Below are 17,512 nucleotides of genomic sequence, written 5' to 3'. Positions count from 1 at the left end.
CCAAGACCAGAGAGCTGTGTAAGGACATCAGGGATAAAATTGTAGACCTGCACAAGGCTGGGATGGGCTACAGGACAATAGGCAAGCAGCTTGGTGAGAAGGAAACAACTGTTGGCGCAATTATTAGAAAATGGAAGAAGTTCAAGATGACGGTCAATCACCCTCGGTCTGGGGCTCCATGCAAGATTTCACCTCGTGGGGCATCAATGATCATGAGGAAGGTGAGGGATCAGCCCAGAACTACACGGCAGGACCTGGTCAATGACCTGAAGAGAGCTGGGACCACAGTCTCAAAGAAAACCATTAGTAACACACTACGCCGTCATGGATTAAAATCCTGCAGCGCACGCAAGGTCCCCCTGCTTAAGCCAGTGCATGTCCAGGCCTGTCTGAAGTTTGCCAATGACCATCTGGATGATCCAGAGGAGGAATGGGAGAAGGTCATGTGGTCTGATGAGACAAAAATAGAGCTTTTTGGTCTAACTCCACTCGCCGTGTTTGGAGGAAGAAGAAGTATGAGTACAACCCCAAGAACACCATCCCAACCGTGAAGCATGGAGGTGGAAACATCATTCTTTGGGGATGCTTTTCTGCAAAGGGGACAGGACGACTGCACCGTATTGAGGGGAGGATGGATGGGGCCATGTATCGCGAGATCTTGGCCAACAACCTCCTTCCCTCAGTAAGAGCATTGAAGATGGGTCGTGGCTGGGTCTTCCAGCATGACAACGACACGAAGCACACAGCCATGGCAACTAAGGAGTGGCTCCGTAAGAAGCATCTCAAGGTCCTGGAGTGGCCTAGCCAGTCTCCAGACCTGAACCCAATAGAAAATCTTTGGAGGGAGCTGAAAGTCCGTATTGCCCAGCGACAGCCCCGAAACCTGAAGGATCTGGAGAAGATCTGTAGGGAGGAGTGGGCCAAAATCCCTGCTGCAGTGTGTGCAAACCTGGTCAAGAACTACAGGAAACGTATGATCTCTGTAATTGCAAACAAAGGTTTCTGTACCAAATATTAAGTTCTGCTTTTCTGATGTATCAAATACTTATGTCATGCAATAAAATGCAAATTAATTACTTAAAAATCATACAATGTGATTTTCTGGATTTTTGTTTTAGATTCTATCTCTCACAGTTGAAGTGTACCTATGATAAAAATGACAGACCTCTACATGCTTTGTAAGTAGGAAAACCTGCAAAATCGGCGGTGTATCAAATACTTGTTCTCCCCACTGTATATTATACACACTGGCACGTACGTGCACATGCACACACACATGCACTACACACATACTTGTGTCTCTTGAGCGAAAGCCCCATGTGCTGCTTCATCTGCTGCATGCCGTGGTAGTCTGTGTAGATGAGGTCAAAGGGCAGAGGTCCTGTCAAGGGGCAGCTCCCTCTGCCTGGGGGCACCCCGAGAAATCTATGAGACAGAAACACACAGAGCAGAGGTTATATTAACTACTGTACGGTTCAAACACACAGAGCAGAGGTTACATTAACTACTGTGTGGTTCAACCACACAGAGCAGAGGTTATATTAACTACTGTACGGTTCAACCACACAGAGCAGAGGTTATATTAACTACTGTATGGTTCAACCACACAGAGGTTATATTAACTACTGTATGGTTCAACCACACAGAGCAGAGGTTATATTAACTACTGTATGGTTCAACCACACAGAGCAGAGGTTATATTAACTACTGTATGGTTCAAACACAGAGCAGAGGTTATATTAACTACTGTACGGTTCAAACACACAGAGCAGAGGTTATATTAACTACTGTATGGTTCAACCACACAGAGCAGAGGTTATATTAACTACTGTATGGTTCAACCACAGAACAGAGGTTATATTAACTACTGTATGGTTCAACCACAGAGCAGAGGTTATATTAACTACTGTATGGTTCAAACACAGAGCAGAGGTTATATTAACTACTGTACGGTTCAACCACACAGAGCAGAGGTTATATTAACTACTGTACGGTTCAAACACACAGAGCAGAAGTTATATTAACTACTGTATGGTTCAAACACACAGAGCAGAGGTTATATTAACTACTGTATGGTTCAAACACACAGAGCAGAAGTTATATTAACTACTGTACGGTTCAACCACACAGAGCAGAAGTTATATTAACTACTGTATGGTTCAACCACACAGAGCAGAGGTTATATTAACTACTGTATGGTTCAACCACAGAGCAGAGGTTATATTAACTACTGTATGGTTCAAACACACAGAGCAGAGGTTACATTAACTACTGTACGGTTCAACCACACAGAGCAGAGGTTATATTAACTACTGTATGGTTCAACCACACAGAGCAGAGGTTATATTAATTACTGTATGGTTCAAACACACAGCAGAGGTTACATTAACTACTGTATGGTTCAAACACACAGCACACAGACAGAGCAGAGGTTATATTAACTACTGTATGGTTCAAACACAGACAGAGCAGAGGTTATATTAACTACTGTATGGTTCAACCACACAGCACACAGACAGAGCAGAGGTTATATTAACTATGGTTTCCATGGCTCAGTTGGCTGGAGAAGGTTATGAAATTTAAATGTGTTATTGTCACATACACAGGATCGGTGCAGTAAAAAGTATTGATTTACAGGGTCAGCCATAGTCGTACGGCGCCCCTGGAGAAAATTAGGGTGAAGTGGCTTGCTCAAGGGCACATCGACCCATTTTCTACCTTGTCAGCCCAGGTATTGGAACCAGCTTTAACCACAAGTCTACCTGCTACGCTGCTTGATGCCTGGGGACCTGTCGTATACTTAGGACCAGGAGTTTTCACTGACCACATGACCCTGACCAGGTCACCACAACCCTGACCAGGAAACACCGTGCCCTGGAATGTAGGGTCAAAAGTGGATCCTGGTCAGGTCAAAACACCTTCGGTCCTGTGCATTCACTGTAAGTCACTTTGAATAAACCACCAACTCATTATCGTACGATGACGAAGAGAAACGTTGAAGCCGCTTCCAAGCCCCCGAGCATTAGAAACACAATGAAACCTCAATCAATCAGCTAGATCAAACGACAGCGCTGCGTTGATGATGAGGGGGAAGCACCGCTCAGTAGTGTGATCCAAACTGTATGAATAGCAGATGGCCAGAACAGTGAGCGGGCAACAGCATCCCAAAAAGAGGGAGATCTACACATGAAACGGTCAAAGGGGCACCGACCGCGGAGACATGTGTCCGTTTCAGAGATGAGAGGAGCGAGGGAGAGGACGAAAGAGGAGTGTGTGTGTCAGAGAGGGAGACGTGTCCGTTTCAGAGATGAGAGGAGCGAGGGAGAGGACGAAAGAGGAGTGTGTGTCGGAGAGGGAGACATGTGTCCGTTTCAGAGATGAGAGGAGCGAGGGAGAGGACGAAAGAGGAGTGTGTGTCGGAGAGGGAGACGTGTCCGTTTCAGAGACGAGAGGAGCGAGGGAGAGGACGAAAGAGGAGTGTGTGTGTCAGAGAGGGAGACATGTGTCCGTTTCAGAGATGAGAGGAGCGAGGGAGAGGACGAAAGAGGAGTGTGTGTGTCAGAGAGGGAGACGTGTCCGTTTCAGAGATGAGAGGAGCGAGGGAGAGGACGAAAGAGGAGTGTGTGTCAGAGAGGGAGACATGTGTCCGTTTCAGAGATGAGAGGAGCGAGGGAGAGGACGAAAGAGGAGTGTGTGTCGGAGAGGGAGATGTGTCCGTTTCAGAGATGAGAGGAGCGAGGGAGAGGACGAAAGAGGAGTGTGTGTCAGAGAGGGAGACGTGTCCGTTTCAGAGATGAGAGGAGCGAGGGAGAGGACGAAAGAGGAGTGTGTGTCGGAGAGGGAGACGTGTCCGTTTCAGAGATGAGAGGAGCGAGGGAGAGGACAAAAGAGGAGGGTGTGTCGGAGAGGGAGACATGTGTCCGTTTCAGAGATGAGAGGAGCGAGGGAGAGGACGAAAGAGGAGTGTGTGTCAGAGAGGGAGACGTGTCCGTTTCAGAGATGAGAGGAGCGAGGGAGAGGACGAAAGAGGAGTGTGTGTCAGAGAGGGAGACATGTGTCCGTTTCAGAGATGAGAGGAGCGAGGGAGAGGACGAAAGAGGAGTGTGTGTCAGAGAGGGAGACGTGTCCGTTTCAGAGATGAGAGGAGCGAGGGAGAGGACGAAAGAGGAGTGTGTGTCAGAGAGGGAGACATGTGTCCGTTTCAGAGATGAGAGGAGCGAGGGAGAGGACGAAAGAGGAGTGTGTGTCAGAGAGGGAGACGTGTCCGTTTCAGAGATGAGAGGAGCGAGGGAGAGGACAAAAGAGGAGGGTGTGTCGGAGAGGGAGACATGTGTCCGTTTCAGAGATGAGAGGAGCGAGGGAGAGGACGAAAGAGGAGTGTGTGTCAGAGAGGGAGACGTGTCCGTTTCAGAGATGAGAGGAGCGAGGGAGAGGACGAAAGAGGAGTGTGTGTCAGAGAGGGAGACATGTGTCCGTTTCAGAGATGAGAGGAGCGAGGGAGAGGACGAAAGAGGAGTGTGTGTCAGAGAGGGAGACGTGTCCGTTTCAGAGATGAGAGGAGCGAGGGAGAGGACAAAAGAGGAGGGTGTGTCGGAGAGGGAGACGTGTCCGTTTCAGAGATGAGAGGAGCGAGGGAGAGGACGAAAGAGGAGTGTGTGTCAGAGAGGGGGAGATGCAGAGAGACCCTGCCAGTGGGTGGTTTAGTTTTTGCATTATTAAGGAAGAGTGAGTGATAGTTGGAGCCTGTGAGAGAGAGGATATGTGTGTGTGTGTGTGTGGTCTACGTCTCTGTGTCAGTATGTGTGCAGTCTACTTCTGTGTGTCAGTGAGTGTGTTTGCGGTCTACTTCTGTGTGTCAGTGTGTGTGCGGTCTACTTTTGTGTGTCAGTGTGTGCGGTCTACTTCAGTGTGTGTGTGCGGTCTACTTCTACTTCTGTGTGAGTGTGTGCGGTCTACTTCTGTGTGTCAGTGTGTGTGTGTGTGTGTGCGGTCTACTTCTGTGTGTCAGTGTGTGTGTGTGTGTGCGGTCTACTTCTGTGTGTCAGTGTGTGTGCGGTCTACTTCTGTGTGTCAGTGTGTGTGCGGTCTACTTCTGTGTGTCAGTGTGTGTGTGCGGTCTACTTCTGTGTGTCAGTGTGTGTGCGGTCTACTTCTGTGTGTCAGTGTGTGTGTGCGGTCTACTTCTGTGTGTCAGTGTGTGTGCGGTCTACTTCTGTGTGTCAGTGTGTGTGCGGTCTACTTCTGTGTGTCAGTGTGTGTGTCTCTCACACACATTGCTCTCTCCACGGTACAGTGATCCTACCATTGATTCCCCCACAACATTCCAAACTCCTTACCATTTAAAAATAAAAGGAATCTACCGCAACCCAAAACCCTTGCCTTCACTGATTTCTGCTATACCCCACTGGGCGGAACGATTCCCCTATGTTTCTCATGTCTTTCCCTCATCCCTCAACTTACACTGTATCCATTTCCTCCTACTAGAAGTGAAGAAGTAGAGACCACAGGGCTGTGTCTGCTTTCACTCCCGTCACTTGACTCCATTTTCTTTCACATCGATTGGCTAAAACCCCAGAGTTACCGTGTCGACCGAGTCCCTATTGGACAGCTGACCTGTGAGTGGTCTGGGTGAGAGATCTGAGGGGCTGTGTGTGTGCGTGTGTGTGTGTGTGTGTGTTGGCCCATCGTGACAGATGGAGACAAGGCTAATGGACATGGTGGTGGAGGTGGGCTACAGTCAATTTCCTCTCTCTACAGAACACGCTAGATTTGATTGAGCAGACCCTCTTATCCCGAGGGACTTACAATAAGTGCATTTGGAAAAGGAAGTTGATATGAGTGACCGCATACTGTAATACGAGCAAATAAAACACACACTCATTTGAAGTAACAATCCCCACGCTATAATGAGGGAGAAAAAGAGTGTCTCCATGCATGTATTACCGAAACACACACACAATACAGACACATGTTCCTTTGGCTAGCTCATCTATTTCCCTACAGACTCAAGGACACCACTGTTGAATATACTATAAACACTGAAGCCTTTAACAAGCCTCTCACGCAATGCACAGCCCTTACAGCATGTCATGTGCTGGGATGAGAGGGTCATTTGTTTGGATTGAGACAGGACGCTGATGTCTATAACCTACTATCTCCAGGCCCTGTTACGCAGTAGATATAGTTCTGAGAGCTCTTGTTAGAAAGAGGAGAGGATGTGAGTCTAATACTGTACGTCTCTGTCTGACTCTCATCCGTGAGAGTGAGAGGAGATAAGGGTGGCTGACGTGTGTGCGTGCTTATGCCTCTGCAATTTGATGGGATTTCTGAAAGAGGTTTCAACGTAGACAAGATGAGCTGCCACTGTCTCCCTCCTCCACCTCTTCACCCACACTCGTCCGTCCGGCCCTGAATGGCGGGATTGAGCCCTTCCCCCGTCATGGATCCCCCTCCCCATCCAACCAACGTATCCGCCAACTCTCTCTGTCCTTCACATCGCTCACACGCCCGTGTAGCCTATTTCACATAACAACCAAAGAAAAACTAAAGTACTGTTCTTTACTGTACCTGACAGTTAAACACAACATTCCTGCAGTACTGCATGTACTGTACGTATACAAATACATCTACATTTTGTCAGAGTATGAGCCTAATGGAAGACGATCTCTAGCGGAGGCTTTTACTGTAAAGTATTAAGACATGAAAGAGCATAAGCTTTAAGCTTTAATGATACATTACATAAGGCTGGTGGTACTGAGTCCAATAGGAGCGTCTGTATGTAGTGGGGTACACTTTGTCGAACACACTGTGTGGTGTGTGGGGGGAGGCTGTGTGTTTACAGTGTTGGGTTCTGATTTCTTGACTTATGAAATCATGAAATATACGTATTCATGTCACTGAGGGAGAGAGGGGAGTATATAACGTTTCCATCCTGTCAGGATATGTTATCGTTAGCCATCAGGGATCATATGGGAGGAGGAAAGACACAGACAGCCGTGAGTTGGGGAGGAGCGAGCACTTTGGGGCAGAGGTCAGGTCAGAGGAAGTGAGGAAGAACAGATATCACTAAGGTTCTGTCTAGCAACAGAGATGCATTGGCTGTTCAGATGTAGAGGAGGAGACTCCGCATAGGAGAACGAGTTCAACTTTATATTCCAAATATCTCTAACTCTCAGAATGTTTTCTCCATTCCAGAATGTGATTGTTACGCATCAGTACATTTAATCCGCGCTGCCCACAAACCAAGGCACGCAGCCTGTTTTTAATTATAGGCTGTTTTCAATTTGTCAATTTCAAATGATTTTCCAACAAGTTTTTTTTTCTTCTAAGAACAGTTTGAATTGAGGTGTGTTCCGGCTCATTCATTCACATAAAAGTAGTCATTTTTACTTTTCATTTTTCGGACATTTCTGACCCGGCCAAAATTCCCCAACCACTTCCCAGTTGTTAGTGCAGTTCAAGTCTGCAGACATTTGCTCAGCTCCCGTCCTGCACACACACGTTCACATTTACCGTCTGTTGCCTGCATCGCAGTCATAGTTGTTTTCGTTGCCAATAACAACTTTGGAAATGTGTGCGTTTCTATCAAAGTAAGTGCCTTATTGTGCCTTATTAAGTTAAAATAGTTTCTGCATGTCGTGTTATGTCGTTTCTACTGTAGCATAATATTTTTGTGTATATTCCTTATAACCGCGGACACGCAAGGTAACGTTACTCATTTCATAACCCTTATGGTGTTATACTCAATGCTTAGGTAGCTAGCTACATTCTTCTATTAGCTCTGGAAAACAATGCTAATTGCGTCAAGTCTTAGCATGATGTATTTTGAAGCTACCCTGGCCTTATGACTCCCAAGTGGCACAGCGGTCTAAGGCACAGCGTCTCAGTGCTAGATACGTCACTACAGCTACATTCTTCTATTAGCTCTGTAAAACAATGCTGATTGCATCAGAAGTATTAGCTTGCATTGTATTTTGAAGCTACCCTGGCCTTACGACTCCCAAGCGGTCTAAGGCACAGCATCTCAGTCACTACAGACACCCTGGTTCAAATCCAGGCTGCGTTTCTATCAAAGTAAGTGCCTTATTACGTTAATAGTTTCTGTATGTGATTTGCATGTGAACTGTACGTCCAATTACAAAAAATCCCTTGTTCAGTAATCATCTCACCTGTTAGTTGGTGGTGAACTATGTGGCCATTGAGGGCTGCGTTGATCAGATGGAAAAATATCTTCTTATACCACTTGGTTGTTTTCCGAGTGCATTCCACAAAGTCAGCCGTATCCACTGCCCCCATTTTGAGGTTATAGTCAAGCACACAGTCTGGTTTGATTTTTCTCTCTTCCGTCAGGTGGTCCACCTTCCCTGTGGCCAACATGGTTGCTGTATGGACAGTGGCGAGGACATGAATGTCTCGTTTGTCATGCCACTTTACTGCCAGCTGTTGACCGTGCTCCTTGAATTCCGCCTCCCCTCTCTGCATCTGAATGCCGGCATCCCCTTCCTGTTTGACCTGACTGTGCCACAAGCCCCTGTGTTGTTGGAGAGCAGATGCTGGAAGAGTGTGGGACTGCTGTCCACATACAAAGTGTGTCCCTTGCTGAGATGAGGAGCCAGCATGGTCATCACCACGGACCCGGACACCCCGAGCCCCTCATACTCATCAATGCATTGGTCTTTGTATGGCACAAAGACTCAACCAAATGCTATTGTTAGACTGGTAAGAACATTTCTTATTTTTTATAATGGGTCATTTAGGATGGCAGTAGCATTGTTGACGAAATGCAGTCATCACAGCAGAACTAGGAAGCAGTCTTGGGAAAAGAGGGTGGCAAAGAAGGGAGTTGCAAACACAGGATCTGTGCTCCAGTATTCTCTTAGGGAGTTATTATTTACTATCCCCATGAGAAGGACTGTCACCAGGAAGGTATACATTTCACAAATTGTGGTTGTCCTCCCCACTCCTGGCTCTCTCTTCTCCTTTAGCTCCAAGGCTTAGCAATTGGTCTCTACTATGTCTCCCACCAGCTCCTCTGTCAGTTACAACTTGAAGCACTCTGCCTCAGATGGAAATGGCAAGGGGGGTTGCACTCCAGACTGGGACTCATCAAAGCAAACAGCAGGGCAGGGTTCAATTCTCGGGCCGACTCTTTTCTCTGTATATATCAATGATGTTGCTCTTGCTGCGGGCGATTCCCTGATCCACCTCTACGCAGACGACACCATTCTGTATACATCTGGCCCTTCCTTGGACACTGTGCTATCTAACCTCCAAACGAGCTTCAATGCCATACAACTCTCCTTCCGTGGCCTCCAACTGCTCTTAAACGCTAGTAAAACCAAATGCATGCTTTCAACCGTTCGCTGCCTTCACCCGCACGCCCGACTAGCATCACCACCCTGGACGGTTCCGACCTAGAATATGTGGACATCTATAAGTACCTAGGTGTCTGGCTAGACTGCAAACTCTCCTTCCAGACTCATATCAAACATCTCCAATCCAAAATCAAATCTAGTCGGCTTTCTATTTCGCAACAAAGCCTCCTTCACTCACGCCGCCAAACTTACCCTAGTAAAACTGACTATCCTACCGATCCTCGACTTCGGCGATGTCATCTACAAAATAGCTTCCAATACTCTACTCAGCAAACTGGATGCAGTTTATCACAGTGCCATCCGTTTTGTTACTAAAGCACCTTATACGACCCACCACTGTGACCTGTATGCCGTAGTCGGCCGGCCCTCGCTACATGTTCGTCGTCAGACCCACTGGCTCCAGGTCATCTACAAGGCTATGCTAGGTAAAGTGCCGCCTTATCTCAGTTCACTGGTCACGATGGCTACATCCACCCGTAGCACGCGCTCCAGCAGGTGTATCTCACTGATCATCCCTAAAGCCAAAACCTAATTTGGACGCCTTTCCTTCCAGTTCTCTGCTGCCTGCGACTGGAACGAATTGCAAAAATCTCTGAAGTTGGAGACTTTTATCTCCCTCAACAACTTTAAACATCTGCTATCCGAGCAGCTAACCGATCGCTGCAGCTGTACATAGTCCATCGGTATATAGCCCACCCAATTTACCTACCTCACCCCCCATACTGCTTTTATTAACTTTTCTGCTCTTTTGCACACCAGTATCTCTACTTGCACATGATCATCTGATGATTTATCACTCCAGTGTTAATCTGCTAAATTGTAATTATTCGATTTATTGCCTACCTCCTCATGCCTTTTGCACACATTGTATATAGATTCTCTTTTTTTCTACCATGTTATTGACTTGTTTATTGTTTATTCCATGTGTAACTCTGTGTTGTTGTCTGTTCACACTGCTATGCTTTATCTTGGCCAGGTCGCAGTTGCAAATGAGAACTTGTTCTCAACTAGCCTACCTGGTTAAATAAAGGTGAAATAAAAAAAATAAAAAAAAGGGCCAGGAGGGGTGAAATGGCTGGCAGCCTTCCAGCTACCACAGAACTCCTGTACTTCATCCACTGTCAGTCTGTCTCCATCACCACCAGCATCTTCAAAGGGAACTGGGACTTTGTCAGTGGACAAGGGGTCCGTAGATTCAGGGTTCTCAATGGCTGGGGGGCAGCTCCTCACTGTCACTGTCAGAATCTGATTCCTGACTTTCTTACTCAGACTCATTGTCAGAATTTTAAGAAATCTCCAGAATTTACGCATTTGTGAGTTGTCTCCTTTTGAAAGACATTGCTAATGCTACAGCTTAGCTCACTAGCTACATGCATAAACAACAACACTGAATGGCTCAGAGTGGGAGTGAGAGGTTACGTAATTGACTACCGGCACACGCCATTTGTATCAATAAATCACTATCAGAAAATATTTTGTTTTGGTAATTATTGATATATTTACATTTTATTCTCATGTTTTCAAGTACCGTTGATAAATCATGCATTCCGATTCTTGCATAGATTGTAATGGGCACATATTATGTGTGTAAAATACTTTTTTGAAGGTTGTACTGATTATGATGAGCTAAGCTAATTCCAGCTATGTGTGGAGCCATGTTTGTTGACATACAATGCATTCTGGGTTTCACGTAATCGTCTGTCGGACCAAAGATGCTATAACAAAATAAGATGAGTAAGGGTTCACTCATTTTTTGAGAACTCCAGGAAGTGAATGGTGGGATGCGAACGATGGTAGACAACACACCCCTTCAACATGCATAATATAAACAGACCAATAAACAGAAAAAAAGCATGGCGGTGCGCTGAAACTAATCGTCGGAGTACTTTCAATTTCTAGAAAGTGTTTTACTCAATTATTTAGATCAATGGTGAGCTCACCCGTGATGTGATTAATTATACATAGTAATTGCTATTAGCTAATTCCTATTGTAGTTTATGTCAGCCGAGAGTTATAAACATATGACCGTTTGTGTTGCTTGGACAATTGTAGCCTACATTTTTCGGATGTAGGCCACAACTTTGGATGATTTGTGTTATGCAATAGATACTTCTGTGAATATCTGAACATTGCATCCAAAAATAAACTGCTCACATTCTGGACATAACTTTGTAAGGACTGCGTTTGTGTAAATAGTTTCTGGAAAAAGTGTGACCAGCTCAAATACTGATTGTTGAGTCATTCGAAACTGGCCGTTCTAAACAAGCTGTCTAAATAAGCGTTGTAATAACACGGGTGTGATCATACGCTTCAGGGACCACTGTAGAACAATCACACCTGTGTGATGGTACCTGTGAAAGGGTTAAATATCAGTGCTTCTGTGAATATGTTTTTGACTAATGCAGCTGTATTGACCCAACGGGCGAATAAACTTGGTTTAAGCTTTACTAATCATCAGTGAGTTTTACTAGGTTCATTTAGAACCTAACAACAGTGTGTGTGTGTACAGTGTATGTGTGTGTGTGTGTCATACATCTGTGCAGTAGAGTGGAACTTCTGTTTGTTTTGTTGTGTGAGTGTAAAGGCGAACTCTATCCTCCAGACTGGTTTGAGAACAGCTGTCCTTCATAACTCCATATAATATTGTAGCCTACGTCAGTTTATTGGAAAAATAGGAAATATGTATAAAAGATGGCTACGGTCTGAGTTACTAAGCATCTGCACCTGTTCTTTTGAGGCAATAAAAGACAAAACATTGCGGAAAACATTTCACTTTGACTGTCTTCAGACGTCACCATGAAGGTGTATGCCCCTCCCTTTGAGTTGTATTGCCTCGAAATGAAAATAATAGTTGGAAACATTGCAGCACATCAGACGCTAAGTAAGTGGCATAGGAAATAGAGGCTGTGCATCCCATATTGTACCCCATTTGTCACGCCCGGATCTGTTTCACCTGTTCTTGTGATTGTCTCCACGCCCTCCAGGTGTTGCTGATTTTCCCCAGTGTATTTATCCCTGTGTTTCCTGTCTCTCTGTGCCAGTACATCTTGTATGTTCCAAGTCAACCAGCCTTTGCTATTCTCCTTTTTCTAGTCCTCCCGGTTTTGACCCTTGCCTGTTCTGGACTCTGTACCCACCTGCCTGACCATTTTGCCTGCCTGCCTTGACCACGACCTGTCTGCCACTCTGTACCTCCTGGACTCTGATCTGGTTTTGACCTTTTACCTGTCCACGACCATTCTCTTGCCTACTCCTTTTGGATTAATAAACATTGTAAGACTCCAACCATCTGCCTCCTGTGTCTGCATCTGAGTCTCACCTTGTGTCATGATACCATACTGTGCACTACTTTTGACCAGAGGCCTATGGGCCCGGGTCAAAAGTAGTGCACTAAAAAGGGAATAGGGTGCCATTTGGGAGACATACTGGGATATTTACAGGAAGCAGAGCAGACAGCGTGTGAGGGCGGCAGGCCTCAATCAAACTAGATGATTTAGGAATCCAATCAATCCTGCATAACATTCTGATTCCATTTCCTGTTGTCTGCATTATCAGTCAAACCTGAACTGTTAATGATGAATATCATATATCATAATATGAATATCATAATATGACACATCCACGATGCATTGAGAAAAGGCTCCTGTTGGCTACAGAGCTGTGATCCTTTCTCATTACGCTCCGCAGGACTTCAATCAAGCTTTTGTTTGCCCTAAGATGGCTATCTGTCTCCGATATTTCCCATCCGTAACCACCTGCCCGGGAGGAAACTGGAGGCGTGTGACGGAGACAAAATGGCCGCCGTTGCGCTAATCACGCTAACACTAACTGCCCTCAAAACCAATGCAATCCAGTCAACGTTGTTAGCCATCACTTGGAGCCAGTGTCACGTTCCCCAGTTTCTGTGTTGTGGGATTGTATGTGTATTTCAGGATGGTTTCCTGGATTCCAAGCAGCTGATTGGTCAGCCTCATTGCTGATTGGAGCTCTGACCCCGCCCTCTAGTCAGGGGAAACAGCTGGATCTTCAAACACCAACTCCTTCTGCAGCTTGAAAAGCCAGTGTTCCTTCCCCAGGGGACAGAGCTTCTTAGTGTGTCCTGTGTTGGTTGTTGGTCTGGTAAATATGTTGAAAGTGTTTCGCAGCCGCTCCTGTAGAGGTATGTGTATACCATAGTACCTAGTGTTTTGTAGCCGCTCCTGTAGAGGTATGTGTACAGCATAGTACCATAGTACCTAGTGTTTTGTAGCCGCTCCTGTAGAGGTATGTGTACAGCATAGTACCTAGTGTTTTTGGTTTATTCAAATTGTTCACTAAGTTTGGTGAATTATTCTGTTTAATTTGTTCCCGGGGGGGGAAGGGGAAGGCACCTTGGGAGTGTTTAAGCAAGAGGCCTGCGGGCATACATATACCCGTAGTATTTACTCTGTCTATGCACACTAGGTAAGACCTGGGCGGACCACACCCTGTATTTTGGTTAGCGCCAGGTGGTGCTAAGAATAGGTAACCAGTGGGTAGGCAGGTAAGGTAGGAGGGGGAACTTTAACTTTCTTTGCTTTGGTTCCGTCCAGCCCCTTTTCCCCACCTTACCGTGTGAAGGGAGAATCAATGTCATCCTTACCCGCACCTACAATCACATACCTTATTTCACTCCACGGGGAGCTGAGTTGTAGCAGGGTGTTGCGTTCCCCCCTCCAAGAGGCGTACGTAACAGCCAGTTAGCACAAAACAGAGCAACAGTATTTAATACTTGTTCTTCATTCAGAAAGGCTAGCTTTTTTTCTTGTTTTATTCCCTCGTTTCTTGGCAGCCGTTCAGCCCGTCAACGCCACTGCTGCGTGACTAACGTTGTCAGAATCATGCAAGAGAGGAAACGAGAGAGTCATTTATCACCCCTTACCCCCTTACTAATACCAATTATGATTCCAGGATGGCACAGTGAGCGACTGGCATTGCCAGGGTTGTTTGTGTAGAGTGGACATGTGGTTTGAGTTACGACAAGCGAGGGACACAAACACACTCGTTTAAAATGAAATGGCAGAGGGCCAGGACACATGTCCAATGACACTCAGGGGCACAGAGGCGCCCAATCGCCCAGCGTCCTCCTTTTCTCTGGGCTGGTGTCCAATCAGCAAGCCCCTATGAATGCACACTGGGACCACATAGTAGGCCTATGTGAAGACGGGAGTGAGTTCGGCTTTGCTGGATACAAATAGGGGTAATATGGAGAAGTGCTCTGATGCTGATCATTATTCTGTGAGAATCCAAGGTCCCCCATGTCTACAGAGGTCAAACATCTCTCAGTACTTGTAAAACCTTGGATAATATCTACATTATGGGAATTAAGATGGGGGTTGCTCTCTCTCTCTCTCTCAAAGCAGCCTATTCTCCTCTTCCTCTGTACTCAAAGAAGAAAGGGATATGTGTGTGTGTGTGTGTGTGTGAGGTTGTCAGCTGGCTAAGCGTCTGTGCAGGGTGAAGGGTCTCCTCCGCAGTGGCAGCAGCTCAGGGTGATGAGATGAGCCATGGGTGTGCGTGTGTGTGTGTATGAGAGAGAGAGAGAGAGTGTGTGTGTGACCGTGTGAGCGACCGTGTCTGTGTCTGTGCTTGTGTGAGCAGCAGCAGGGGGGAGGGGCGCTCCCATCAGGCCTGCCAGCAGGCTGTCATATCGTCCCCTCGGCTGACTAGAGGACAGGGTCAGGCAGAGGGGGAGGGGAGGGAGGGAGGGGGGGGGGGGGTGGCCATGAAAGTCTGACTGTGACAGCACTGTGGTATATTGGGCTTTAATGTATATACATGTATCACAGCCAGACGTGCGCATGTGTATCGCATGTTCTCCCTCTCTCTCACACACACATACATGCAGGCCCTATACGGACAAACAGGCGGATGCTGGAGCAGATGATTAGATAATTACATGGATGGTTTGAGTGTCTGATTGCTGCTCTGCTGTCTTCCCTCCCCTGATGGAGGGTGTGATGAAACTGGATGTTGTGGAACAAATCAGTGAAATGACATGCTGCTAATTGGTTCTGGTTTACGTCGTGTGTGTGTGTGTGTGTGTGCAGCCGTGCATGCGTGTATATTTATGTGTGTGGGTGTGTGTGTGCGGATGCATGTGTGTATCTCACTGTTCTCAAGTGTGTGTGTGTGTTTCTCACACAGCTCCAAACATCTAGTAAATCCCAGCTCTGAGCCATGACAGTGTGTCTGAGATAAGGGAGATGCTAAAGCCATTAACTCCAGCCAGAGGAGGACGAGAGGAGCGCTAGATGAGTCAAAGAGAGGAGAGGAAAGAGGGAATACCTTCTCCGCCTCCTCTGTCAGAGGGAGTGAAGGGATAAACTGTCTGCCTGGTTCCTAGAGTAACAGAGAGGAGAGGAAAGAGAGAGAACCTACTCCACCTCCTCTGTCAGAGGGAGTGAAGGGATAAACTGTCTGCCTGGTTCCTAGGGTAACAGAGAGGGCGGGAGAAAGAGGGGGAGGGAGGAAAGAAAGAGGATGGTGGAGACAGAGGGAAAGAGAAGGGAAAAGGGAAAGGGGAAAGCATTCAACTAAAATGTGTCTTCTGCATGTAACCCAACCCTCTGAATCAGAGCGGTGCGGAGCGCTTCCTTCACCGACGTCCACGGGTTCCAGTCGGGCCTCTGGGCATGTGATTCTCCCTCTCTCTTCCACCCTCTCTCTCACCCCTCCTCCACACACAGCCCTCTTCTCTCTCTCCGCTGACAGCTTACTAATGCGAGACCTGACACACTGAGACCGAGAGAGAGGGAGACTGTTCTGACTGAGATCAGCGTTCCTCCGTCTATAATGATCCTGCTTCTGCTTCTGTCTCCACTTTGGCTGAGCGCCGTTTTACACGTCAGCAAATCCAGTTGTTTCACTAAAAATGTCCCTTAAATCATGACGAATAAGCCTCTCCTTTGGTTGTGAAAGGGGCCACAGAGGAGAGAACACACACACACACACACACACACAGAGAGCTCGGCTGCTGACAGGGCAGTGTACAAACACGAGTAATAATGACTATATATTGATTGGTGAGAGAGAGGATGATTATACAGGGGACTGGGCTGAGGTAAGTCCTCTAGAATCCCCTGTAGACATACAACTGGGGAACAGGGTGAGGAACAAAGATTTGTGGAAAAGCTATGCACTTTAGCCAGCAAGTATAGAGGTGGTGGTGAAGAACAGGCACAACATACACAACACGTTGTATTCTATCACTGAGGGGTTGGGAGTTATTCCTGAACACAAGCACGAGCAGGAAAAACTCTGGGTCATTAGATATTTCACACGGCACATTCTGTACACTGACACGGACAGATACATCCAACGTGGTAAACATGCCAAATTCCCCTCTTAGGTTATCTGAAGAGAGGAGAGTCCTTACTGCACCAATCTGATACAAAAAGCACAAACAACTGCCATGATGTGCTGCATCTTCATCTCGCATGATTCAATTGCAGCCTCCTCAGTTAGCTGCACGAACGAGAGAGAGAGAAGAAGAAGAGAGAGACGCAGGCACAGAGTTCAAAGAAAGAGAGACGGAGAAAGAGCGAGAGAGAGAGAAATAATGGGAAAGAACGAGAGGGCGATGTATTTTAGTAAAATCAACCCCTCATCCTACTCAACTTCATTTCAAGCCTGGCTGCTCCAAAATGGGCCAATTTGCCCCTAGTGAGAATATAGAAAACTCCAGCCCTAGTTTGACCTGATTTCTGAAGGACCTTTTCTCTCCAAGCCAATGGTAAATATGGAACGTCGTCATTATCCATAATTAGTTTTTTAGAAGTCATATGAAAATGGGATGACAATATTTCAATTTTCGTGGCGGTGAGCAGAAAAGACGGAAACGACCCTCCAGGAGCGACGGTAAAGGGAGGCAATATTCCTGACGCGGCATTCCGGGGGTAATAGGATGTCAAATGAAGTGCCAATCACTCAGTTATTATCTGCCAGAGGGCAGTCGTCTGAATGGATGGTTATGGGGCTATCATGCTAGCTCACATTGAGGTATGTGATCGTTTAACACACAATCAGCTACACTTCCTTATCCTAACTTTGGCCATTTGGAAGAAAACTCTTAACTGATCTCAGATCAGTGCCTATGGAGCAACTTCATCCAATTCAGA

At 46.5% G+C, this 17,512-nt stretch overlaps 1 protein-coding gene across 1 annotated transcript in view; it reads right to left on the bottom strand.

The window, feature by feature from the left end:
- Positions 1 to 17,512, bottom strand: part of LOC139567567 (alpha-1,6-mannosylglycoprotein 6-beta-N-acetylglucosaminyltransferase B-like) — a 160,159-nt gene that overhangs the window by 40,328 nt on the left and 102,319 nt on the right. The window contains exon 9 of the mRNA XM_071388921.1: positions 1,294 to 1,425. Coding sequence (XP_071245022.1) covers positions 1,294 to 1,425 — 132 coding nt within the window. The remainder of the gene's footprint in view (positions 1 to 1,293; positions 1,426 to 17,512) is intronic.

The sequence above is a fragment of the Salvelinus alpinus genome, chromosome 2, assembly GCF_045679555.1.
Source record: "Salvelinus alpinus chromosome 2, SLU_Salpinus.1, whole genome shotgun sequence".
NCBI lineage: Eukaryota > Metazoa > Chordata > Actinopteri > Salmoniformes > Salmonidae > Salvelinus > Salvelinus alpinus.
Note: the sequence above shows the minus strand (reverse complement) of the source record. Positions and strands in the feature narration are given on the sequence as shown.